This window comes from Amblyomma americanum, chromosome 2 (genome assembly GCF_052857255.1).
Source record: "Amblyomma americanum isolate KBUSLIRL-KWMA chromosome 2, ASM5285725v1, whole genome shotgun sequence".
In the NCBI taxonomy this organism is placed as follows: domain Eukaryota; kingdom Metazoa; phylum Arthropoda; class Arachnida; order Ixodida; family Ixodidae; genus Amblyomma; species Amblyomma americanum.
The window spans coordinates 63,183,952-63,210,799 of NC_135498.1; the positions used below are offsets into that span (position 1 = coordinate 63,183,952).

A 26,848-nucleotide genomic window follows, 5' to 3' on the forward strand; every position below is an offset into this window, starting at 1 on the left:
CGGATATAAGGAGCCTACCTCTAAATTGCGTAGCATGTAGACCTTCATCGGTCTACACGGATGTACATTTTGGTTCTCATTTTTTGCAAGCTTTAAAGGTTACATAGTTGTTCACAAGGGTCACAGCTGCCATTTAAAGGTATATTTCTCCTGCATACCTCAAGCGATGGCCTCTATATAGCTGATTGATTTCGAGCACTATTCGTTAAAGCTTAGGAAAAATTGGTGGTGGTTTAGCTCTGGTTAATCCTGGAGTGACGCGATAGCTACAGCGGGCCGAGTGGAACTTGGTCACGTGACTAAACAGGTGACGAACCATGTGATCAGCGACGGCGCCGCGCCGCCGGCAGCTGCTCCGCACCACGTGACCAACCAAGTGACAGCGTGGCGGCGCAGCCACAGGGCGGCGGCACCCCCACAGGGTTGTGCACCGCCACGCTGAAGGCTAGAAATGCTATCGCTACAAAAGAGGGACAGGTTCGATAATTCGGCGAGGAGGACGCGAAGCGCCAGTCCCGCCATCGGAAGCGTGGGTTCGCGTCTCTCCGCTAGGGGAGATCCCAGCGCTACCTTCGCGGAGAAAACTGCCGCCTCGGTTCCCTATTGGTTCGTTCGAAGTGTCACCCCAGTAACCAAGCGTTGCGCACGCGTTGCTCATGATGGGCGTTGTGCGTTCTCGATGCCCGTGAGGCACAGTGACATTTTTGGTGTTTTACGCGGCCGCTGCCATAAGCAGTAATGCGACTAAAACATAGATACACGGTGGTGTGTCCCCTCGACATGGCCGAGGAGCGTATTCGGTGCGACTACTGTGATCATAGCCCCGGCTACCAGAGCAGGATGGCCAATCTCGGTAAGTGATGTTTCTGTATGCAGCAGTTGTATTCCAAATTATATGCCCTGGCAAGCTATGCTGCCTTTGTATACGAAAAGTGTCTCCCAGAAACCAGACATCCAAATATTATAGTTCTTTTATGCTACATTTTGTTTTCGCGTCAAGTTGACAAACTTATCCCTTGTCCATGTGTTACGTGTTTGGATTTCATTTGCGCGCGTACATAGCTTTTGTCACTAAAGACTGAATTGCTATGAGGTACGTTTCATGTAGGATGGTTTTGACTATTGTGGTGTTTTGCGGTCTTGTTTGTACTAAAGATGTCGGGTGCCACCAGACTGTTTTGACACAGAAGTCAGGCGCTCACGCCTGACAAGGCATGGACGATCTTTGTGCTCTCTGCGGCTCATGTCTCTCGCATCGCGCCCTCGCCGCGTCCGCCTCGCCCTTGTCGGGTTTCCGCGAACGCAGTCAGGAAAAAATGCTGGAATAATATTATCGACTTTTAACAGTGTTCTCCTTCACCTAACAACAGAGTCTACGGCAGTAAAACAAAAGGTTACTGCCGATGCAGATCGCCGAAGCACAGCAGCAGATACTGCGCACACGTATCACCTGCTTGTTACCGTTGCGGAGAAAAAAGGTCAAGAATCTGCTGTCTGTGGTTTCTGCTCGTGTACAGGGTCAAGCACACTTAACGGTAACACGGCTCTGCGTAACCAATCACGTGTGGAATGTCGTTGCATCTATCGCGATCATGAATTACTGCAGAGTGGAGCATGAGATTAGAGCTTTCGACGTGGTGCTTCGTGTCATATGCCCCTTTGCATGAGTTTGCTGCCGCCTTGGTCGCAGTTTTGCCCCGCATGCGCGCAGCCACGCGCAGCCGTGTGCACTCTCCGTGTGATTGAGCCTGTATTGCGTCTTTATTGCACTGCTGGCTCATGTGCTGGAGTGGCGGGAAACGCACGTACCGACAGCTTGCAAACTGAACTGCGATACAGCTTCGAAACAGAATAATCTTGATAATATACTAACTCATCGTTATGAACATTGAAGAGGCGTCAAGATAAGATCTGTTTAGTTTGAAACAAAGGAAGGAACTTCATGAATGCATCGACTAGTAATAATAATATGTTTTTGGGGAAAGAAAATGGCCCAGTATCTGTCCCGTATATCGTTGGACACCTGAACCGCGCCGTAAGGGAAGGGGTAAAGGAGGGAGTAAAAGAAGAAAGGAAGAAAGAGGTGCCGTAATGGAGGGCTCCGGAATAATTTCGACCACCTGGGGATCATTAACGTGCACTGACATCGCACAGCACACGGGCACTTTAGCGTTTTGCCTAAATCAAATTTTTTGAGCATCTTCAGAAATTTTTTGTCCAAAAAAGGCTTCATTTGTGCTTTGCAATCATGAACAAGTGCAAAAAACAGGGACAAAGAAGGACTGGACAACACGAGCGCTTGTGTTGTTCAGTCCTTCTTTGTCCCTGTTTTTTGCGCTTGTTCATGATTGCAATGCACCAACTTGCCCAAAGGTCTGTGCTTTTGTGCATTTGTTTTTTATGGAAAATGCTGTTTTATGAGCTGCACGGCTCATAAGTGTTGGAAAAAATTGAGACAATGCCTTGAAGTTCTTGAAAACTCTTGAGATTTTGCCCTCAATACCAGCATGAACCCTGCTAACGCTTGCAAAAGTGGACAAATTACAAAAAAAGTTTTCTTCGAGAGAATGACAACAAACAAAAGACTTATTTTTCTCAAAATCTAGAAAATATATCCGTCTGTCATTAAAGGAGTAAGGAGAGCATAAGCATATTGCCAAGAAAACATACAGTAGACTGCTACATTAAATGAGTTTAAGAGTCTGACTCCTTTGGGCCTTTGATTATTTTAATTACAGACTATGAAGCTACCGACAGGAATCCAAGGTAAAACACCTCATGTATACGCTTACAAAAAATAGCCTTGAATATATAGAGGCCGAAGCACAAGTCATGTAATTGAGCAACAAAAGCACTGAGCGTGACGTCATCATATGCCTGAAAATCACCTACTTGAAAAACCTCAGCTACCGCTCTGCATTTTAACTTTCTGGTTCAAAAACTTCTGAGGCCTGAAGGATAAATTACACGGCGTTTCATTTTAAAACCGATTAAAGTGGCTTTTGGGGCTCTTTAAAAAATTTTCTGATCAGTACGATTACCCAAGATGGTTTGGGCACACGAGATTTAGAAGTGCCCATATAATTCTTTTTAGGAAATAATTTTCGGTTACCAGGAGTCCATATAATGAACTTATATTTTCGATTTTCAATGAAGTGCTTCTTATTTTTTATTCCCCTGCAATAATTTGTTTCGCATCTGGGCAAATGTTTGAGAACCTATGCAATCGCAAGTGCCATGCTTCTGCGAATAAGTTCACCATTGCATCCGTAGCCCATAGGCTGGCGTATACACGCGAAGATTATAAATTTAGTGCCAGACCACTAGGCCAAAAAAAGCATGGCTACTTAACTCTGTCCTTCTTTAATTTGAGGACATAAATTGTATTTATTAGACACAATGAAACTAAAATACAGTTCGCCGCAGATGGTACATGAATGTATACCAGCTTTGCTTGTCCTATGTGATGACCTCAGTACATTGCTTTGCGTCAGACAAGCGGAAGTTGTTGGTTCGGATCCCATGGTGTTGTGGTGTGCTGTATTTATTTAAAGGTTAGTTTTAGACTTACTACCAGAATACTGCGTAAACATCTAATTTAGGAGGCTTTCAGATATATTTAAGTAGACGTACACAAAATTTTCAAATGCGTGCTTTCAATAAAGGTTACACTCTTGGAGGTTGCAGGTTCACCTCAGTGCTAAAAGCCGCTGTGTGACCTAGAGAAGAACCGTGACCTATACTGTAGTTGTTACTATGTCTAAATGTTATGAATAACCTGTAAAGTAGGAGCGTGCAAATTTTGCAAATGTCTGCCTTTAATAAAGGCAACAAGATTAAGAGTGTATGCAACATCGGATGCAACGATCTTCAGTGTGTTTAACTCGGACATACTGAACCTAGATATGCCACCTCGGATAAAACGAACTCTCTGGGTGTGTCTCAGACGTGACGAACTTAATATGTTGATCGCGGCAGTAACGAAATTAGTTGAACCTCCTTGGTTATAATGAACAATATAGTCTGTCAATCTCGAATATAATGACCATCTGGCTGCTAACGCATTCAAAGGATCCACCGAAGACCACCTTAAGGTTTTTGTTTTCACAATGACTTATTTAGAGCGATTTGCAAAAAATTTTCTCCTCTGAATTAGTTATTAGCATGCAAGTCTTAAGGAGCTAATTCTACCATTATTCTATGAAGTCGTACATTGTTAATTGCTTATGTGTTATCCTTATATATGACTTAAGTTCTAACTTTGGTGAACAGGCTAACGTTTAAATTTTTCCGAAAAATGGCTAACTGCGTTTCGAAAGAGTTCCCCTTGCAAAACTGCGCTATAATGAAGAGAAAAACTTCTACCGTCTAAGATGTCCATAGCACGAGAATATTAGACTTATGTGAGAGAATAAATAAAGCTTGTTCCATGCTTCTCTTGGATGAGGTGATTAAGTTATAGGACAGCAGCTTAGAGAACAATCTTTTTCACCTAGTTGGTAGAGTAATATTATTCCGAACTTAGTCTTTGATATCAAGCCTGTGCCAAGTGAATGTGAGAACACCATTTGCAAGTATACTGCATTATTGAAGTTGGTATTTTGTAACGATAGATACATTACGGTAGCATTTCGAGCCTTCAGCGAGGTGGCGCCGTGGCGGTGGCGGCGCCGCCATGCTGTCACGTGGTTGGTCACTTGGCGCGGAGCAGCTGCCAGCGGCGCGGAGCCGTGGCTGATCATGTGGATCGTCACGAGGTTGGTCACGTGACCAGCTACGTGGTGCGGACTAGAACCGGCGAAACCGAGCTGCCACAGCTGTGCGCATGAGCCGTGTCAAGTGGGACGAAGATGAAGAAGGAACGCCCAGCGAAACGGAGCGGCGAAACCATGACTTTGCAATTCGAATGAGCAAGTTAAACTCTGCCAGCTGTAGCTATCGCGTTACTCCAGGCTTAACCAGAGCTAAACTACTGCCAAGTTTTTTTTACAATGTTCACTTATCTAGCTAAGGAAAACTTTAATTTCGAAAACGGTCCGCCGGTTCCATAGTAATCGCTTACACAATGTGGTAAGTCATCAGGCGTGTAAGCACCACGAACCAGTTTAATTTAGGTCAAACTTCTGGAGGAATGTGTTCTGGAGGAATTTAAAAGAAACGCGCCTACCTGTCTCACCCCAGTTGAGTAAATTGAATACAGAAATGGTCGTGACGCGATCCATTCTGCAACTTCGGTTTCAGTAACAAGACAAGAGCATTATCAAATTGCTGAAGCAATAACAATAACGAGCCTAAAGACGTATGTTTGAGCGTTCGTGCGTGCGAGCGTGTGTGTGCATGTGTGCGCGTGTGCGTGTGTGTGTGTGCGTGCGTGGGTGCGTGCGCGCGCGCAAATATGCCTATCGTGTATGCTTGAACGTCAGCGGGAGCACATTCCCAGAAAAACGGGCAGCTGGTAGATGATTAATCGACACTTGTTGCCTAACGTCGCACTAGCTCGCTGTACTTCTTTCGTTGAGCGTATGCTATAGCCTTGCGCTTTGCACAAAGACTTCGGAACAAACATGCTGCTACATAGATTTCAGTAAGATTGCTGGAGTGGAATAGATACGAAATCAACATACGTCATTGCAAATCCATAAAGCCGTAATCGGGTGCGTCCTTGAAGACATGAACGCATACAGCTGTATAGGGAGTGCCTTCAAAACACACTAGAGCCTTCATCTGTGGGTGTTGGTACTACGTATTTTACTGAAGCAATGTGTTCGTTATCTCTAATCAGTGTGAAGAATTTTTCAATCGTGAACTTTGAGTGAGGAAAACGAAAGTTTTACACTGCAATAGGCAGAAACGTCACCAAAATCTACTCGAGATGCCATCTTGTGCTTGTACGTACAAAGAGCTGAGGTGCCTTACCCACTGGTTTCACTAATTCAGGTCATGTTACGTACAGGTAGAACTTAGCTGATTCGCTCCCCTAAAATTGACGTCCTCTCTCAAAAACCTTTGCAAGGACTCCCTTGTGATGATTCAAAAATAATGTTGAACATAGCTCTACGTTTCTTATTCGACTTTAAATTAGAACGCTGAAGTTAGAAGGCTCTGTTCAGAACTCTCATCAGACATTTTACCTTTGGGATTGTATACTATATCACATTTTCAGTACATGTCTAAAGGGGTCAGGCTATGTGCGCAAATGTAGGGATGGGCCGAAGGATTAAAGTCGAGAGAGAGAGAGACAACTTTATTTGTCACAGGTGTCGGGAATAAGGGCAGGTGGGTCCTGTCTGGCCTCCAGGTGGGGATGACATCCTGGAGCCCCGAAATAAGTGCAAGTTGAGAGGTCTTGTCTAGCTGGGTGAGGAGCTGGTCCCAGCTATCAGCAGAGGCAGCTTGCGAGAGGGCCCATGGGGGCGAGATACTTTCGTATCCCCAGAGAATGTACACTTGAGTGGCGGGTTCTCCGTGGTTGCAATTTGGACATGTGGGTTCACACTCCTCGTTGTGATTAGTGATAACCTTGAGAATGTTGCACGTGCAAGCAACGTCCGAAAAAAAAGCACAATGCTGCACAGTGCCGAACCTTTCACGTATGGCTTTTAATGCACGGCAAAATAACAAGCCTGGCAGCCTTTTCTAGAAGACTCACGTGACAGGCATTTCGTATTTTTGCCAAACATCTCCTTCTTCGCCACCATAAGAGTTCAAACTCTGTCTAGTTTGATTTTTATATGCTCCCAAATCAGCCGTTGCTGCTTCTTTACGCCAACTTTAGAGGAAGATTTCCCATGAAAGAGTCTAAGTGCGGCAGTGATGTTTTGTAACGATAGTTACACTATGCCACCTCCTCGACCTTTCAGCGTGGCACCACTTCAGCTCCGTGGCACCACTTGAACTCCGTAGCGGCACCATTGGTCACAACTGCTGTTATTTAAGAGGAATGCTGAATACGCTTTGTTATCTTTCGCTTATTAGCCATATAGTGATCATAGACTGTGATTTGTTCAAAAACTCCAGAGGCGTAAGACGTTGCGGTTAAAACAGAAGTACCGTTTTCTTTAGCTTTAAATAACATAGCAAAGTTTTACGTTTGCATAACATCAGAACGTAGAGCACATGCTACCTGAAGCATCCATTCTTTCTTCATGTGCACCTTTGGGCCCAGGAATGCACGTTAAAAACAATGTCGCTTTCAAGAGGCAAAGAAACGCACCGTATAAATTAAGAGAAGCAGTTTTCCAGACGGCAGCAATCCCGTGCAAATAACACCTAAGAGTAACTCTCGACTTATGAAGCAAAAGCGGAAAATGATGTCGGTGTTAGCACACTTTCTTAAGGGCCACAGAGGGTAGGATTTGCCTTCCCACTTTCTGCGTTTTAATGCGAAAGCATTATATGGCTATGTCACGTCAGAAAAAAGTGTCAGCAAATTTTGCACGCACGATTATGTCGTTCTGCGGGGATAAATGTTCAGAAGCTTGATTGTATTAGGTACTGCGTGAGTAGTTGTTGAAATGGGAAAAGCCTGTTTGATGAATTGTAGTTAATTCATTAATTAAATGCAATTATTGAAATTAAATGGTGTTTGAAGCAGGTTTTCTGTGACTGATTCGATGAAAAAGCGATGTAAATGTGTGAGAAGGCTTGCTTAGTATAGAAAATAAAATTAAAACAAAATACAAAACTAAAATAAAACGAACGAAAATAAAGATATTAAAGTTAAGAAAATGAAATTTTAAAGGCTTAAATTTAAAATAATAAAATTGAGAAATTGAGGGAGAATGAGAGGTAAGGGAAAGGCTTTCGCATTTCTTCTCTTAAGCATACTTAAGTGCAATCGTGCAATTTTCATTCTGTACTGCTTGGCGGTGTCTACTTCCGACAATATTTTGCGACATGGGAACACAGCCAGGAAATTGCAGCAGGAAAAATTAGCTTCAACCGAAACTATGCCAATAATTTGCCAAGCATAGTGCTTCGCCTCTTTGTTGTGGTGGTTCCATTTTGGCTTCGGACTGGACAACGTAACTAAGACGATGTGCGTGTGCTAGGCGTTCGGTATTAGATTGAGATTAGCTGGAGCGTTCGAACTGAGCGAACGTGATCGTGTCCGTTTGCCCGATTCCTGCCCGATAATAATGCACCAGCGGGGTTTGACATTCAAACTTTCTTCAAAGTCAGGTAGCGAAAATTCGCGAGTGGTTTATATGTATGGCACATGACAGTGATATGCCCGCAAATGAGCCCCACAAAATCCACACTTTCTCAACAAAGCGTTCGAGAAAATTTCAAACGCCGAAGCGTAGTCCGCAATGCTATGGCCTCACCTAGACTGTCAATAGATGCATTTCACTTTTGAATTACGCAGTAATGGTTTCGTGCGCATGAAGCCAACAACAGGACAAGGTAGAAAAAGGTTTAAACCAAGCACTGTAGAATACGCTATGATACTGTTACGAGAATATTGACTGGAATGGCCTAGTCTTCTGATGCCTCGCATTACAATGTTTTTAAAGTTGGCCCTTCGCTTGCAGTGAGTAGTTAAGACTGCCATAGAAAACGAATAGGGTGCGTTTTTTTACCATAATTACTTATCTTAATACAAACCTACTCCACCTTTGGGGATTCCCCTAACCATTTGACTAACACTGCTCCCTCTTCAAGTTGTAGATCAATTCTGTCTCGCCCTACCATAAGCTTGCCGTCCCGGTTAGCTCAGCTGGTAGAGCGACTCTTCCGGCGGGTGATGGGTTTGATGCAGTCCCGTAGTTGGAGGAGGCTGTAAGCCACCGGCGGGAAGTGCGGCATCCATTCGATGAAGTGCTTGGTACACGGTGGCGAGGCCGGCAGCGGGGCCTGAACGTACTACGTATTATTTGGCTGCTGTGACGGCGAAGCAACAATTTCGCATGTCGCTGAACTTGCCGCTGGCTGCTACTTTCACGGGTTATGATGCACTGAACCGTTGCAAGGCGCGGAGACGGAGCCGGGGTAGGCGACTTATGAGTGCCAGCCGCATTGAAGACGGCGAACGCTGAGCTAACGGCAGCGTAGTCAGGTGAGGCAAAGGAGGAACAGAGCACGGCATGATCACAAATGGTCGTGAGGGATGATGCAGACGCCACCGGCTGCGGTGAATGCGACGCAGGGTTGTGTCTCGAGGTCGCGCGGAAAACAGAAGCTTCAGTGGTTGTCTCGGCTGTCACGGAGGCACAGGTATGGCTTACGGCGTATGGCGTATACGTACGTGACAGCATAGAAAGGGCCGCGCCGGAGGCAGAGATGGAGTTGCCAACTAATTGTGCGTGGAACCGATATAGATCCAGAGGTACAAGAACCAGTCGAAAAAATGGCGCGCTCGGCGATTGGTATCTCATCCGGTAATAGCGCGAGAGTCCTCGCGGGAGTGTTCGAGCAAGGCTGAGCTGGAGCCGCTGTCGGACGAGTGCTTTCGGCTGAACTGGCTTCCGGTGCCCCACTATGACGCGGATTGCAGAGAGCGGAGTGGTGGATCGCAGCGCCGTAAGAACGGAAATAAAGCTTCTTTCAAACCATCGAACAAGTGGTCGTCCGGCGGCGGAAGGTCAAGCTGGTCAAAGATTTTGGCGGGAAACTTCCACTTGACGAGGAGGAACCTCCAAATCTGGGACGACACGCCATTGACGTATAGCTGGGCCTCCACTTGCGCGAACCAAGCAATGGGGCTGTGCTGGCGGAATGGCCACAGTTGTACTCGGGACGGGTCCGGGGGCGGCATCGGGCCCCACTCATCTCGCGGTAGGTCCATGTCGAGGCAGGAAGCCGAAGGTACATCTGCTTTGCTCCGGTTGTGAGGGCGCTCGGGTTGTCCTATGTCACCAACTATGTGGCGCACAAACGATCCAGATGTGGTGCGGTCACATTTATTTGAGAGAGTTCCTGAGTGTAGAGTAGGCTGCCGTGCCAGCAAGACACCTCCAACGTTCTGATCGGCTCACGCTTCAAGGTTCTTCGTTCTCTTCGCGCGTGCCGCTACGACCGCTACAAGGTGGCGCTACACCCTAAACATTTGACCACCACTTCGAAATATTAATCAATTCTGTCTCGCCCTACCATAAGCTTGCCGCCCCGTTAGCTCAGCTGGTAGAGCGACTGCTCCGGTGAAGCGGTGGTCCAGGTTTCGAACCCCTGACCAGGAAAAATTTCTCTTTAACTGGAAAGTTTCTGAGAAACCTGTACAGCTCTCCCCTGTAGCCTTAAGACTGCTCTCGGGTGGATTCCAATGCGTAATTACACCCTTATTTCAAATTTACTCCAACTTGGGGGATTCCCCTAATCATTTGACCAACACTGCTCCCTCTAGGAGTTGATCAATTCTCTCTCGCCCTACCATAAGCTTGCCGTCTCGGTTAGCTCAGCCATTAGAGCGACTGCTCCGGTGAAGCGATGGTCCCGTGTTCGATCCCCGGACCAGCCCGAGTTTTTCTTTAACAGCGATGTTTCTGAGAAGGCTGTACAGCTTTCCTTTGTAGCTGTATGGCTTCGCTCGTGTGGATGTCAGTGAATAATTACTCGCTTATTACAAATCTACACCTAGAGGATTCCTTTAAACATTTGACCAACTCCGAAAAATAATAACGTAGTAATTACTCACTGGCATCTAGTAGTCCCTTATTACAAATGTTCTCCACCTTGGCGGATTCCCCTAAACATTTCACCAACACTGAATAATATTCGTGAGATCGAAAAATAGAGATAGATTTGGCTTTTGTAGTCGCAATAAAGGCAACATTTCTAAATCATTCGCATGCAGAAAACAGAGCCAAGTCAGTCTACATTGGAAGGAGTGATTTGTGCCCAACAGAACGCTTCGTCTACTGCAATGAAAAGAGTATCAGCTAAAAGGCCTTCAAAGGCCCTCACAGGCACATCTTAGCATTACTGACCTCAAGCAACTTGCAAGGTAGATAAGTACTGCTACGAAAAAATCGAAGGTCACTGAACTCTGCTGCATTTAAAGTAAAAATATTGCCACGAATATTTGCAGTGTTTGTTTGTTCATTCTTCAAAGCAGCCGGTGTGCCGCTTTATCGCTTTGTTTGCGATGCAAGACGAGACCAGATTTATCTCGATTGATCGCATCCAGGCAGAACTGACTCTGCGTTGTTCCAGAATGTTCTAGTAACTTTGTACGCTTTATCTCAAAAGTTCGCTATGAGCTTTCAATTCAGCACGGCCGACAGCGGCGGGCATTCTGTTCGATGACCGCCGAGCACGCTTGTTGCTACGCCACCGCCAAGTCATTCAGTCCATTGTGGGCGAAAGTCAACCCAAATAAAGAGTTTTGTTTATACGCCATTTTCACTGTCGCTATGCTCCCCGGATTGCAGTCAGCTCTTCGTGACAATATTCATACATTAAACACTGCCAAATCAACTAATTACATCATTTTGTCAATCAGCACCAACTTTTCCTGGGTTCGACCCCTTGCGGCCTGACCTTGGTAGGAAATTCGCATGAAATTCTTCTGCCTGAACGGAAATACATAAACACCATATCTATTGTTCTAATTTTTGTTACGCGAGGCGTGTTATAATACCCAAAGCAGCACCGTGTTTATTTAAGCCTCTTGAGAAAAAGCTTTTATTGCCGCTCTTCCTGTCGCGCCATCCCTCCGTCGCCTTTTCATTTAACCTTACGCTTCGTAACTACATGTACCTAAAATCACTAATGATTCCAGTAGACTAAAAATAAACCGTCCCAGAAAACCTTAGTCATTGCTAAAAAAATCATTTTCCCGGCTTCTGAGACAAGGAGAGCAATGTCATCAATTTCTATAAGATAATGTAGCCAGAGAATTCTGTACAGATCTCTACAGCACCTTGAAGATTCGGGGTGATAATCATGAAACCAGTGCTGGGGGAGGAATTGGATATTCCGTAGGTAGCGAAAGAGGAAGTGACGATAGTTTTAGACGCAATGCGAAGTCAAAAGAAGAAGTCAAAGAAGAAGAAGGCCTGTACCGTCTGGAAGCTCTGCTCTGCTGGGATCGATCGGCTAAGTTTCGGGTGGCTGGTTGTGGACTTTTCTCTCTGCGTCTTTGCGCGGTAAGGCAGTAAGTCCGGGCTATGTCGACCCAGTCTTCCTGCCAGGGGAGCTCCCTCTGGTCGGCTTCTCTGTCCCCTGATCTCCTGCCGTTGGAAGCTTTTTTGCGCAGTGGTGTCGGTAGTATCCCTGTCGCGCTGGTGCCTAAGTATGGTGGTGTAATCAAGATGAACAACCCTGGTGCTGTTCTGGCTGCTCTCCAGTCGGCGACTTCTCATTATGGGTCGATCTCAGAGGTACGCCAGTTTGGACGCGGCGGGATTCTGTGCAGATCGCCAGACCTCGCCTGTGTAAGAGATTTGCTAAACTCCTCATCATTTGCCTCCCTTCGGGTAAGTTCATTCATCCCTTCACATCTGGCGTGCACGAAAGGTATTGTACGAGGCGTAGACTCTTCCCTGTCTCCGGCAGAGACTTTTGAGCTTCTGTCGGCAGCAGGTGTTGTTGCTGTGCACCGCTGTAGCCGGGATGTAAACAACTTGTGGATGCCCACTGAATCTGTGATTGCTACCTTTGCCGGCACTTCCTGCACCTCTGAAATCAAGGCATGGCCTCTAATTTTTCGGGTAGACCCGTTATCATGTTGGCCTCTGCAGTGTAACAACTGCTGGCGCAATGGACATAGCGCCGGCGGTTGCAAATCCAACTTGAGGTGTTGCAACTGTGGGGATGGTCATTCAACGAGCACCTGCACTGAGAAGAATGAGAAGTGTTGGGTTTGCGGCGGTGCCTACTCTGCAAACTATTCAAATTGTCCCTCTCGAGCTCAGGAAATCCAAATTCTGGAGATAATTGACAGAAAACGCTGTTCGCGCCGTGACGCTATTTTAGAAGTCAAAGAACGTGCCCACGGTTATGCCGGTGTGACCGCTCGGCAAGGTGTCATATTAGACTCAACGCTGTCTCAGGCAACTGCGGCTGCTGTGGAGGCTTCCATGTCTAAAATGGTAGAAAAGATTGTCGCAAGTGTGTCGGAGTGCCTTACAAACGTTCTAGCGACTCAGCTTACACATGCCGTGCAGGCTGGTTTGGAACCTCTTTCGTCAGCAATTCCCTCTCCTATTATCCGGTCTACAATTCCAGTAGCATCATAGCCCCAGGAACAAACTTCTGCCCCTTCCGCTGTTCCTACCTCGGGTATTTCGAGGGATGTTGGTGTAATCTATGATTCCGAGATGGTGGAGCCTCATGCGCGGCTTCTTAAGCGCAGCGGGTCCCCCATGTCTCATTCGTTGTCTTCTCTGTGTACCCAGCCCAAATCAAAGAAACAGCAGCCTGGCACCAAACACAAGGATACCATTTTGGAGCAGGCAGTCGCTGCTGCTAGGCTTTCGCAACCATAGCGTCGTTGCGAGTTCTGCAGTGGAGCTGTCGCTCTATTCTTTCAGCTTCCACAGATTTACACTGCATTTCTTCCCAGCTTAATCTGGATGTCATAATTCTGCAAGAAACGTGGCTTTCAACCGACAAACATTTTCATATCAAAAATTACCGTTCATTTCGCCTGGATCGCCAGTCAAGAGGAGGGGGTTTACTAACTTTAGTCTTCAAAATTTTGCCACAGGGCTTTGGTATCTTTTCAACAAATGTCACCTGACTGTGAGATTTTGGCACCAGACTTTGTACTTCCTGGGTGCTCTCCATTTTCAATAGCAAATTGTTATTTCCCCAATGGTGTCCAGGATGTTAGACCTCTGGACTTGTTACTCCTGTTACGTCTCGCCTACGACGCGCGGTATAGCCGGCGCGGATGCAACGGACGCCGCGGCTTCGTTCAAAGTGGCGGTCATTTTGGGCCCGTTCATCGCTGCCGCAACGCCTCCCGCCAAGCGCGTCCAGGCAGGTTTCAATGCCACGTGTCGTCGTGTGTGTGTGTGTGTGCATGTTGGTGCCCACGCTTGTCAAAGCGCGGCAGCCGGGGAGAGGAGCTCCCCGACTGGGAGGCGAGGAGGTCTGACCGGCGCCGGCCCGGCGGACGCGCCCGTCACGTCTGGACATGTTCAAGAGTCGCCGTATCGGACGCCTCTTCCCAAGCCGTTCCTTCTTCCCTCGACTCCGTGGGTATAAAGGGAGCTGCCCCGGACGCCAACGAGAGACTTCGATTTCTTCCTTCGAGTAACGTGGTCGCCCTGACCGGCTGCTCTTTTGCGATGCCAGAATAAACAAGTTGTTCTGTTGCCAGTCGACTCATCCTTTGCCGGGACCTTCGGATGTTTCCAGCTTTGCCCCAGGCCGCCAGGCCAACGCTACCCTTGGGGCTTGCAACCCATTTGCAACAACTGGTTGCCAGCGGTGGGATCCCGACAACGGAGGCCAGCAGCGAAGATATGCGGTCAACTGTATGCTGAGCAGCACAACGACCATCCGGGAGCAGTGCAACGAGCCCTGTGTGATGACTGGTTGCCTGCAGCGGAACGACTGCGCTGAATTCTTGGCTGGGAGGTTTGGTGAGTTCGGGACTTTCTTCTTCTGAGTTTTGCCAGGCTTTTGTTAGTGTCAGAAACAGAGCTGGTAATTGTGTTGTCGTTGCTGCCGGGTTAGTTTGCGGCAAGACAATAGTAGGCAGTAGAGAAAGCAGCATTCGGAGCAGCCATGGATTTGAAGTCGTTGCGCAAACCGAAATTGCTGGAGCTTGCAAGAGAGTTGGGTCTGGATGTCTCAGACAAACTCAGAAAACCAGAACTGCTAAGGGCTATTCTTGAGTTGGAGGCTGAGGATGACGAGCTGTCGGAATGCCTCGAGACCATTGAGGAGAGGGAGCAAAAAGAGAAAGACGAGCGCGAACGTAAAGAGCAAAAAGAGGAGCGCGAGCGTAAAGAGCAAAAAGAGAAAGACGAGCGCGAACGTAAAGAACAAAAAGATAAAGAGAAAGAAGAGCGCGCTTTGGAAATGAAGCGTCTCGAGGTAGAGATGGAACGCGCTCGTAATGGAAGTCAGGCACACGGTGCAGGAGAGCGGGTATCGTTCAAAATGACTGACCTGATGCGGCCGTTTAAGCTTGGAGAGGACATTGGTTTGTTCCTGGTTAACTTTGAGCGAACGTGCGAGAAGCAGGGGTTCTCACGGGAAACGTGGCCACAGCGCTTGCTCACTTTGTTACCCGGCGAGGCGGCCGACGTAGTCGCTCGCTTGAAGAGAGAGGAGGCAGAGGATTTCGACCAAGTGAAATCGAGTCTGCTAAAAAAGTACAGGCTGTCAGCGGAGGCGTTCCGTCGGAAGTTTCGGGAAAATGAAAAAGGCAGAAGTGAGTCATATACAGAGTTTGCCTACAGGCTTATGTCAAACATGCAGGAGTGGCTCAAAGAAGAGAAAGCGTTTGGTGACCACGAGAAAATTCTGCAGTGTTTCGGGCTGGAACAGTTTTATAGTCGGTTACCTGAGAACGTGCGGTACTGGGTCTTGGATAGGCCAGACGTTAGTACAGTAGCTAAAGCCGCCGAGCTAGCCGAGGAGTTTGTGACGCGTCGGGCTCGCGGAGCTAAGGACGGTCAAAAGGGTGAATTTGGCTCCAAGTCTGAGAGGCCGAAGTTCACACCCATGAGAGCAAGGGGGGACACACGTAGTGCGGATGCGAATGAAAGCAGTCCGACCGAACGTAAGGAGACGGCGGCAGCCGAAGCCGAACGCAGAAAGCGGTTCGAGAGGAGGCAAGCGCGCGTGTGTTATACGTGCCAGAAGCCGGGTCACTTTTCGGCGCAGTGTCCAGAAACAAAAAGAGAAGTCGTGTGTTTGTCATTATGTAGCACTGACGAGAACATGAAGCTTCTCGAGCCTTACATGCGAGACTTCCTCGTGAACGGGAAAGAGTGCCGAGTGCTTCGTGATTCCGCAGCTACAATGGATGTAGTTCACCCCTCTTACGTAGAACCCGATATGTTCACGGGCGAGTGCGCATGGATCAAGCAAGCCTTGGAAGCTCATAGCGTGTGTCTGCCCGTAGCAAAAGTGCTTATTGAAGGACCTTTCGGAGCACTTGAGACGGAGGCCGTAGTGTCGTCTATGCTGCCCCCCCCCCCCCCCCAGTACCCGTACATATTTTCGAACAGGTCCGATCACCTCCTGCGCGAGAAGGGGCTTTTGTTTGGTGAGGCTAGCGTTCAGGCCTTAACCAGATCGAGACTTCGGGAGCTCGCTGCAAAGGCGGTAGTTGCGGGGCCGACGTTGTCGAACAATGAGAAAGGGTCGGAGGCGCAGCAAGCTGATATTCAGAGCACGTCCAAACTGAATAAAATTGAGCCTGTAGCGTTGAAGGCACCAGGTACTGGAGAGGAAATGCCCGACACGGGAAAGTTAGAAGAGCTTCCGGGACTAGGCTCAGTGACGAACAGGGAAGACACTGATCAGGTCATTAGTGACTTAATCATTAAAGCACCGCTGTCGGCTGAGCAGAAAACCGAACTACACCAACTTTTACAAGAGTTTCAAGGTCAGTTCTCTGAGAGGCCTGGTAGGACTTCTGTCCTTACTCATGATATAGAACTTACCTCCCCAGAGCCAGTACGATCCAAGGCGTACCGGGTGTCACCCCGCCAGTGCGATATTATGGAGGCTGAGGTAAAGAAAATGCTACAGCTCGGTGTTATTGAGGCGGGTGAGAGTGAATATACCTCCCCTTTGATTTTAGTTGAGGTACCGGGCAAGGAACCTCGTCCTTGCGTCGACTACCGCCGGCTTAATTCCATCACTAAGGATCAAATTTATCCGATCCCTAACATCGAGGAGCGCCTTGAGAAAGTTAGTAGCGCTCAGTTTATTTCCACCCTAGATCTTGTCAGGGGTTATTGGCAGGTTCCACTTACAGAAGAGGCTAGTAGGTATGCGGCGTTCATTTCACCAATGGGAACATTCCGTCCTAAAGTTTTGAGTTTTGGTTTGAAGAACGCGCCATACTGCTTTTCAAGCCTCATGGACAAAGTGTTGCGGGGACAGGAAGAATTCGCTTTACCGTATTTAGACGACGTAGCGATATTCTCCGCATCCTGGTCTGAGCATATGGCACACTTGCGGGCAGTGCTAACCCGCCTGCGCGAAGCGGGCTTGACAGTCAAGGCTCCCAAGTGCCAATTAGCACAGGCCGAGGTTGTCTACCTCGGTCACGTGATTGGACAGGGTCGTCGCCGCCCCTCTGAAATAAAGGTGGCCGCTGTGCGAGACTTCCCGCAACCGCGCACGAAGACCGATATTCGGTCGTTCTTAGGTGTCGCCGGCTACTATCAGAGGTACATCCCCAGGTACTCTGATATCGCGGCTCCCCTGACGGATGCTCTAAGAAAAACAGAGCCCCAAACAGTCGTCTGGAGCGAGACAAAGGAAAGAGCTTTTAGCGCCTTAAAGAGCGCCCTAACAAGCCAGCCTGTGCTACGATCGCCAGACTACACAAAAGGGTTCGTTGTTCAGTGCGATGCTAGTGAGCGAGGCATGGGCGTTGTACTGTGCCAACGGGAAAATGGAGAAGTGGAACACCCCGACCTGTATGCTAGTCGTAAGCTGACCTGTCGTGAGCAGGCGTACAGCGCCACCGAGAAAGAGTGTGCGTGTCTCGTGTGGGCCGTTCAGAAATTGTCATGCTACCTAGCCGGCTCGAGGTTTATCATTGAGACGGATCACTGCCCTCTCCAATGGCTGCAGACCATCTCTCCCAAAAATGGCCGCCTCCTGCGCTGGAGCCTCGCTTTGCAACAATATTCCTTTGAGGTGCGTTACAAAAAGGGGAGTCTCAGCGGTAACGCCGATGGCTTAAGTCGAAGCCCCTAACGTAGGAATCCGCCTCAAAGTTGTTTGTTACTGATGTTTTCTTCCTGAGGCAGGATTTTTAACAAATTGCTTTTGTTTAGTGTTTCAAAGTGATTATGTGCTTTCTAGTGCAATTTTACAATTTGTGGACGCGTTCTGAGTGCTGCTTGACTACTGTAAGGAACTAGGCAGTAGTATAAAAGGGGAAAGAGCCTGGCAGAGCTTAGTGAGGGTTGTCTCGTACTTGCTAACTGAGCGGTTGCGTTTCGGCGTAGTTCTAACGCTTGCTGGGAACGAGCACAAAAATGGCAACTCTCCCGAAGTCACTTTGCAGTGTCCTCTGTGATCCTGAACCTGAGAACGAGGCCTTCTCTGTGCTCTGCGCTCAAGCAACGTCGAGGGACGATCGGTTTCGATTACGAGCATCATCGAGCGACATCCCTCTGGACAGCGGATTCAGTCCCCTGACCATCGGGATCTCCTTCTCCCGGCGGGGCGGTCTGTTACGTCTCGCCTACGACGCGCGGTATAGCCGGCGCGGATGCAACGGACGCCGCGGCTTCGTTCAAAGTGGCGGTCATTTTGGGCCCGTTCATCGCTGCCGCAACGCCTCCCGCCAAGCGCGTCCAGGCAGGTTTCAATGCCACGTGTCGTCGTGTGTGTGTGTGTGCATGTTGGTGCCCACGCTTGTCAAAGCGCGGCAGCCGGGGAGAGGAGCTCCCCAACTGGGAGGCGAGGAGGTCTGACCGGCGCCGGCCCGGCGGACGCGCCCGTCACGTCTGGACATGTTCAAGCGTCGCCGTATCGGACGCCTCTTCCCAAGCCGTTCCTTCTTGCCCTCGACTCCGTGGGTATAAAGGGAGCTGCCCCGGACGCCAACGAGAGACTTCGATTTCTTCCTTCGAGTAACGTGGTCGCCCTGACCGGCTGCTCTTTTGCGATGCCAGAATAAACAAGTTGTTCTGTTGCCAGTCGACTCATCCTTTGCCGGGACCTTCGGATGTTTCCAGCTTTGCCCCAGGCCGCCAGGCCAGCGCTACCCTTGGGGCTTGCAACCCATTTGCAACACTCCCTAACTGTGAAAACCCAGTTCTCGTGGCTGGGGACTTCAATTCTCACCATGTGTCCTGGGGTTTTATGACTAATACATGCGGCAAGCACCTTTGGGACTGGGTTTCTGATCACAACCTGATGTGCTTAAATTCAGAATCGACCACTTATCTTCGCTCATACACTCAATATGTTTTAGATCTCACGTTCATTAGTCCTGGAATTGGCGTAACGAATTGGTCGACTGTTGATAGCGGCACCTCAAGTTACCATATACCTATTCATTTTGATATCATATGTTGCGTAACTCCGGCGTCTTCTCAGTTGCGGTCACATGTAAATTATGACAGACTTCAGACGGCGTTGCGCTCTGCCCTTGCTTCAGTGTCTAACATCGCCGAGGCCCACCAGTCAGCAAGCATATGTCTGGCTGCAGAGGAAAGCCTTAAAAAGTCGGAGTTCCTGGTGAGGCCAACAAAAGGGAAATCTTCTAACTGGTGGAATGCGGAATGTACAAGAGATTACAGGCGGAGGAAGGCAGCATGGAAAAAGCTTCTTCATAACCAACGCCCGAATAACTGGAGTGATTATAAATTTATTACAGCCACCTTTAAACGCGCAGTTTCTCGCGGGAAGGAAAAATATGACTCAGAACACTTTGATTATCTTTCAAAGGCGGGCAACCGACGTGCACTATTCTGTTTTCTACGGTCTAGGAAACAACTCATGTCCTCTAATAATTTCCAGCCATTAGTTATGTCACCTGAAGAAGCTATCCAGGCGGTTGAATTAAATTCCACAGGCCTGCAAAAGTGATTCTCGTCTTTACTATCTTTGCGCCCAATGTTGTTTGCACCAGTCGTGCCAAATGATAATGCCTCGCAAGTAAATCTATCAGAGCTTTCATAAGTTGTCCAGAGATTGCCAGCTGTTGCTCCTGGTCCTGATGGTGTTACTACAGAGATGCTCAAGATTCCCTTTGAAGAGTCTCCCAACTCCTTATTGCACCTAATAAACTACTCTCTCAAACACGCTTGGATACCTTCCGAGTGGAAGCTGTCCAAGGTGATCCCTTTACTTAAAGATCAGGATGGAGGCTATGAATTGATAATATTAGGCAAATTTCATTAACATCAAACGTGGTAAAGTTGATAGAAAGGGTGTTACTAATTCGGGTGTCAGCCATTGTGGACCGCAAAACTATACTCAGCCCGTGCCAACTCGGCTTCCGGCCACGGTGTTCGATATGGAATGCACATGCTGATCTTGAGAGCAGAATTCTTCTTGCTCGTCGTCAACACCTGGTCGCGGCTTTGGTTACGTTACACGTCGCCAAAGCTTACGACAGTGTAGAAAACTCCACCCTGATACATAGGCTACAGTCTCTTCAATTTCCAGATTATATAGTTGCATGGATATCTGCATTTTTTTTATAACAGGGAATTCTTTTGGGTCCATAATGGTGTTCATTCAGAGAGGTACAGACAAACGCGAGGTGTACCGCAAGGAGCTGTTCTTTCTCCTGTGATCTTTAATATTCTGTTCAGCTGAATTCCTTTCCACCACCATGCACGCACTTACGTCTATGCGGACGACATTGCGTTTTTTGCTGCTGCGCCGGATATACATTACCTGTATGGTCTGTTGCAGTCATATTTGAATACACTTGAGCACTGGTTGAGCGCATGACACCTGAAGTTAAATGTTGGCAAGTGCGCCACCCTTGTTTTCCCTCTATACACTCCTGTAGTGGTCTCTCTCACTTGCCAGTTAAAAATAATACCGCAGGTTCAATCCCTAAAATACCTAGAGGTCATTTATGACAACAAACTCACCTGGCGACATCACGTTGACCATGTCGCGGCGAAAGGGGCTGGTGCTGTGGGCATGTTACGGAGATTGTCATCACCGGTACGGCATGCGCAGAGATGCGCTATTATCTTCATAATGTATGTCAGGCCAATTTTAGAATTTGGATTAGTGTTGTTTTCAGGCTCGGCTACATATAAACTTCGTCCTCTCGTCCTTTTAGAGAGGGAAGCACTTCGCAAATGCCTCGGCCTTCCAAAATTTGTGGCTACCAATGTGCTGTACCTTGAAGCCCGCATTCCTCCTCTCTTATCACGACTTCAATTTTTAACTGTGCAAACTTACCTCAGGATCTATGGGTCCCATTTCCACCGTTCCCAAAGCATTTTCTGTTGTAAGCCAACCTCATTTTTTGGTGTCCCCTGGTCTCGTTTCAATTCCCCTCAGGTAGTGTTTGTGCAAAGATTACTTCAGCCTTTAGATGTAAACATTTATGATATCCTTCCTGCGCTTCGCAATGGGCCCGCTATTCACATTTTTTTGGACGACATATTGCCTAAAAATGCAAAACTTTTGCCACCGAGTATTCTAAACGGTCTACTAGAAGATCCATCTGAGGACCCTACCTACAGATATTGCAATAGCCACTGACGCATCGCAATGCAATGAAAAAGCCGGTGTGGGAATATTTTGCTCGCATTTAGACTGGTCCTTTTCACAGCGCCTACCAGATTTCACCCCTATTTTTCAAGCAGAATTTCTAGCAGTTGTACTTGCTCTACACAAGCTAGACCGCTCTATTACAGCAGTTGCAGTAATTACTGATTCTTTATCTTTGTGTTCGTACCTCACTGCACATGTTGACGGTACCATTTTAACAACTTTCTTATCCCTACTTCCTCCGCATTAGAGCCTTGTTCATTTAGTATGGGTTCCCGGGCACAGCAGTGTGACAGTAAATGAGATTGCTGACAATCTGGCAAAGGCTTCCCTCAGCGGTCCCGTGTTGCCAATCATCCCGTCTACAGCCTATATTACAGTATCTAGATTTCGGCGACGTGCGTTTTTAAGCACGCAAGACACAACACTTTTAACATCAGCTGATTATGAGCACCTTAAATATTACTGGAACAGTAAAATTTGTTGCTCTCGGCAACTTGAAGTATCACTGACGAGGCTGCACTGCCGCATCCCCCCTCTAAATTTCTATTTACACAAGTCGGGTTTGGCGCTCTCTCCCCTTTGTGCATTTTGCCGCGAGCCTGAATCTATAGAACATTTTTGGCTGTATTGTCGCCGATTGAACTATCTGAGAAAAAGGTTGCTGGAGGAGCCCTTGCAGCATCTTGGTCCTAGTTTGAGCAGACCGCTCTTGCTATCATTTGGCGCAACCACATTTGGGTTCCGCCACAGATCTGTTTGTACCACTGTTCTAAGTTTGCTGATAGAATCTCACCGACTGCCTTGCTAAGTGTTCCAAATTTTTCTTTTCTATCAATTATTACATTTTGATTTAATCATTATTATTTAATGCCTCTGTTTATTATTATTGTAATAATTTTGAAATCAATACTCTCATCCCTTTTCTGTTCATGAGGAAGAATTCGCCGGTGTTGCGCTCCCACGTGCTTTTCCTTTTATTAACTGCGTTCAGGTGAATAACCACCCGATTCTTGGCCGATCCCCCAGTGTGGGTATGTGCCATCTTTTGATAGGCTAACAACCACAACAACGACAGAGGCAAGTGAGGATCAGGTAAGTGCCGGAGGCTTGCTCAAGGGCATAGGGGACCTTGTTCCTGAACTACTTGCCCCCCTTTATACGCAGTGTCTTGCAACCTCGACCGTAAAAGAATTTTAGCAGAACACTGTAATTATCTTAGTTCACAAGTAAGGGGACGCGGAGGACTTCAAAACATGGTTTTGAAAACGTGGTTCACGATTTTGCTTTGTTAGGTCATCCGCACATCTGGCGACGATATTATACTCAGGTTAAGCTCTGATCGAGGATAAGCTGATCTGATTTGTTTTGCGCAGAAGATAGAAGTTGATAAGACACAGCACGAGTGTGTGTTGCTGTTCAACAGGAAGCGTGATCGGCTGTGGTGATAGCATATTGCTCTCGTGCAGTGGCCAGTGACGCTGATCTGTTCGCGCCGCCACTGGTCCGGATGGCAGCTGCGGCAATATTTCATTTTTTTTATTTATCTATTCAAGGTTAAGGTCGAGCTTTCAGCCATGATTCTGCTTTTGCATCTTTGGTAGTGAAGTAGAGCTCTCGCTCTAAAATTAAACCACGATCAGCTTATGGGCTGTTGCTTTAGTGAAACTTTTGTAAAAATCGTGCTGGGCTAGTTGAATAGACATTTCCTTGAAATAGGTTAGCGCTAAAAAAGATGAACACAAGGCACGAGAACGACGACACGACACAGATGAGCGCTTATTGTTTACAAGGTGTTTACTAGTATCATCACCAAGTGAATTAGAGTAACCTCAGATTTCAGTCAACCAAAGGACCAGAGAGACATTACCGAAGGATAGTAAAAAAATACCGTACTGGCGCCATCAATCACCAGTTATACGGGTTATATTACCAAGCTATCCAATTCCTATATGTCGGCACGAATATCTGCACTGCTTGTTTGCTCGCGCTCAAAGCCGCCGGCAGCCGGCTTATCATTTTGTTTCTCACGCGAGAAGCAACCAAACTTATCTCGAATGATCGCAGCCATGCGCTGCTGCTTCCGCACTGTTCCAGATTGTGTTAAGTTGATCTCTGCCGAGAGCGGCACGCGTTCTCTTCGATGACAGCCGAACGCGTGTTTTGCTAAAGCCGCCGCCGAGTTATTCAGTTTTTTGTGTGCACGGGTCACCCTAAATATACAGAGGGCAATTAAGACTTATTACGCGCTGTGAAGGCGAAAGCATGAATGTCTGTCTCATCATAAGTTTATATTGTTCGAAGCCGACTGCGGCGGCCGTGTTTCGATCGGTTCCAATACCTGTCGCTACTTAGCCTTCAACTCGACTAGCAGCTGTGGGCTATGAACGTGAAGGGAGAAATCCCATGACGCATCCCGGAACGCTCTACTACGAACGGGTGGGTCCCAATTGTGTAAAGAAATTCAGGGAAAGGCTAACCTTTAAAGGTACATATGTCTTCGGTTAGAATCTCTGTCCCGGTCTAGACTGCAGCTTCACTAGTAGACGCATGTTTTGTTCAACGAGAAAGTGGTTGACACCACCTGGAACGCTGTATGACGAATGGTTGCGTCACAAGTTTGATACGAATCTTCGGAGGGCATACAATTAGAGGTACATGGTGAGTTTATGGGGAGTTGCTTGGAATCCCTGTCTCCAGCTAGCCTCGAGCTTGACTAGCAGATACATGCTATGTGTAGCGAAAGCTGTATCATTAACGGCAGCGTCACAATTTTGATACGAAAGTTGCGAAAACTTGCGCCTTATACAGGTTCGTGAATTGTGCCGTATGAGGAAATGGCGCGCCGGAAGCAGTGAAGGGAGGTGTCTGCTCCTGGTATTTGTTATACGCAATAAGGTATACAGCTCGTTCGGTAAAAAGCCGTCTCTGCGATGTAGGACTGACAGGAATGCCACAGAAACGTGACTGAAATATTAACTCTGCCTGCCAGCCGGGCACAAAACGTAAATGCCAAAACGAAATGCCAAAAAGGGTCTTTGGTCCAAACGTGTTAGGAGGGATACCGAGTGAACGCGTTGCGTTGTGCATAACAGTGAAGTGCGTTGGGAATGTGTACTCCTGTTACAAGAATTTATGTACATACATATATACACACTGTTGAAAAAGATCGGTCCGCCGATCGTGTATATATATATATATATATATATATATATATATATATATATATATATATATATATATATATATATATATATATATATATATATATATATATATATATATATATATATATATATATATATATATATATATATATATATATATATATATATATATATATATATATATATATATATATATATATATATATATATCAAAAGTGAGTTTTTTCTCTTCGCGATAACCCGCCGCGGTGGCTCAGTGGTTAGGGCGCTCGACTACTGATCCGGAGTTCCCGGGTTCGAACCCGACCGCGGCGGCTGCGTTTTTATGGAGGAAAAACGCCGAGGCACCCGTGTGCTCTACGATGTCAGTGCACGTTAAAAATCCCCAGGTGGTCGAAATTATTCCGGAGCCCTCCACTACGGCACCTCTTTCTTCCTTTCTTCTTTAACTCCCTCCTTTATCCTTTCCCTTATGGCGCGGTTCAGGTGTCCAACGATATATGAGACAGATACTGCGCCATTTCCTTTCCCCAAAAACCAATTATTATTATTATATCTTAGCGATAACTAATACGGTTGGAATATACTTCAGGATATATTGAATGTATTTTAAACATATTTTGCATTCTTGAATGCACTAAAAATACGCCTGAAATAGGTTCCTGAAATTTTATGCTTGGTATTCGAAGTATATTCTTCAAATTTTTCAAAAAAGACGTCACTTAAAGCATGCTTCGAGCGCGTTTCAAATACGTGAAAAAATATTAATGCGGCTTTTGCATCTTGTCAATGTATTAAACGTCTACTTTCGCAAATATTAAATTAATGCGTTCTAAGTATACGACGCCTAAAGCGTGTTCGAGCACGTTTCAAACACATGAAAAAATATAAACGCGGTTTTCGCATTATGTCAATATATTAAATCTATACTTTCGTAAATATGAAAGTAATTCATCCGAAGTATACGTCGCTTAAAGCATGTTTCGAGCGCGTTTCAAACAGGTGAAAAATTATGAATGCGGTTTTAGCATTTTGTCGATACATTAAAACTCTACTTTCTTAAATATGAAATTAATTCTCCTGAAGTACACGTAAAATAAAGAATGTTTCGAGCACGTTTCAATCACGTGAAAAAAATATGTATGCGGTTTTAGCATCATTTCAATGTATTAAAAGTGTACTTTTTGCAAATATTAAATTAAATAATTCGATGTTTATGGCACCTAAAGTGTGTTTGGGCACATTTAAAACACGTGAAAAAATATAATGCTGTTTTAGCATTTTGTCAGTATATTAAAACTCTACTTTCGTAAATATGACATTTATTCGTTCGAAGTATGCGTCAGTTAAAGCATGTTTCGAGCACGTTTCAAGCGAGTGAAAAAATATGAATTCCGTTTTAGCATTTTCTCGATATATTTGTATACGTCACTTAAAGCATGTTACGAGCACATTTCAAACACGTGAAAAAAATATTTATGCGGTTTTAGCATCCTATCAATGTATTAAATGTGTACTTTCGTAAATATGAAATTAATTCATTCGATGTATACGTCACTTAGAACATATTTCGAGCAAGTTTTAAACACAAAAATAATATGTATGCGGTTTTAGCATCTTATTAATGTGTTAAAAGCGTACTTTCGTAAATATGAAATTAATTCGTCTCAAGTATACTGGAATTTTCACAAACGGGCAGTCCTTTCAAGAATATTTGAAGGACACTTTTAGCTGCCGTAGAACAATCTAATGCTCGCAGTCGCGTTTCGGGAAATGACCTTTGCATGTTGGCAATATATTGAAAGTGTACTTCCGCAAATACGACATTAATTCGTCCAAAGTACACTTCAATTCAAACGAATATCATCTGTCCGCGTAAACGGGTTTACAGCACACTTAAAGCTGCCGTTGAACAGTTAGTGCTCGAAGTCGCGTTTCGGGAAATGACGTGTTGGCAATGCGTTAAATGTGTACTTTCGTAAATACGAAATGAATTCGTGCGTAGTATAATTCAATTTTACCAAATGGGTCGTCCGCGTCAGCGTATTTTCGGCACACTTCAAGCTGCCGTAGAAAAACCTAGTGCTCGAAATCACGTTTCCGGGAACAGTGAAAACAATTCCTTTTCTGTCGTCCTTTCGTTTATGTTAACTTCAAGCAGAAAGGCAATCACCACTTATTTAAATTACGTGGGACAGCGTCACAGCATTATACCGGCAATGACGCCATGCGCGCCTCAGTGTCCGAACATGCCAGCGAAAAGGACCCCGACGGGCAAGGCCGACCGTCTCCTATAGACGCTCATGCATTTGTTGGTTGACAGTTCGACTCATGACCGATGCCCG

The 26,848-nt window shown here is 46.5% G+C and overlaps 1 protein-coding gene across 3 annotated transcripts in view; it reads left to right on the forward strand.

The window, feature by feature from the left end:
* Positions 1-380: 380 nt before the first annotated feature.
* The window catches only part of LOC144118631 (uncharacterized), a 54,364-nt gene continuing 27,896 nt past the window's right edge, over positions 381-26,848 (forward strand). For all 3 annotated transcript variants that reach the window (XM_077651512.1, XM_077651510.1, XM_077651511.1), the window contains exon 1: positions 381-853. In XM_077651512.1, coding sequence (XP_077507638.1) covers positions 739-853 — 115 coding nt within the window. In that variant the 5' untranslated portion in view covers positions 381-738. The remainder of the gene's footprint in view (positions 854-26,848) is intronic.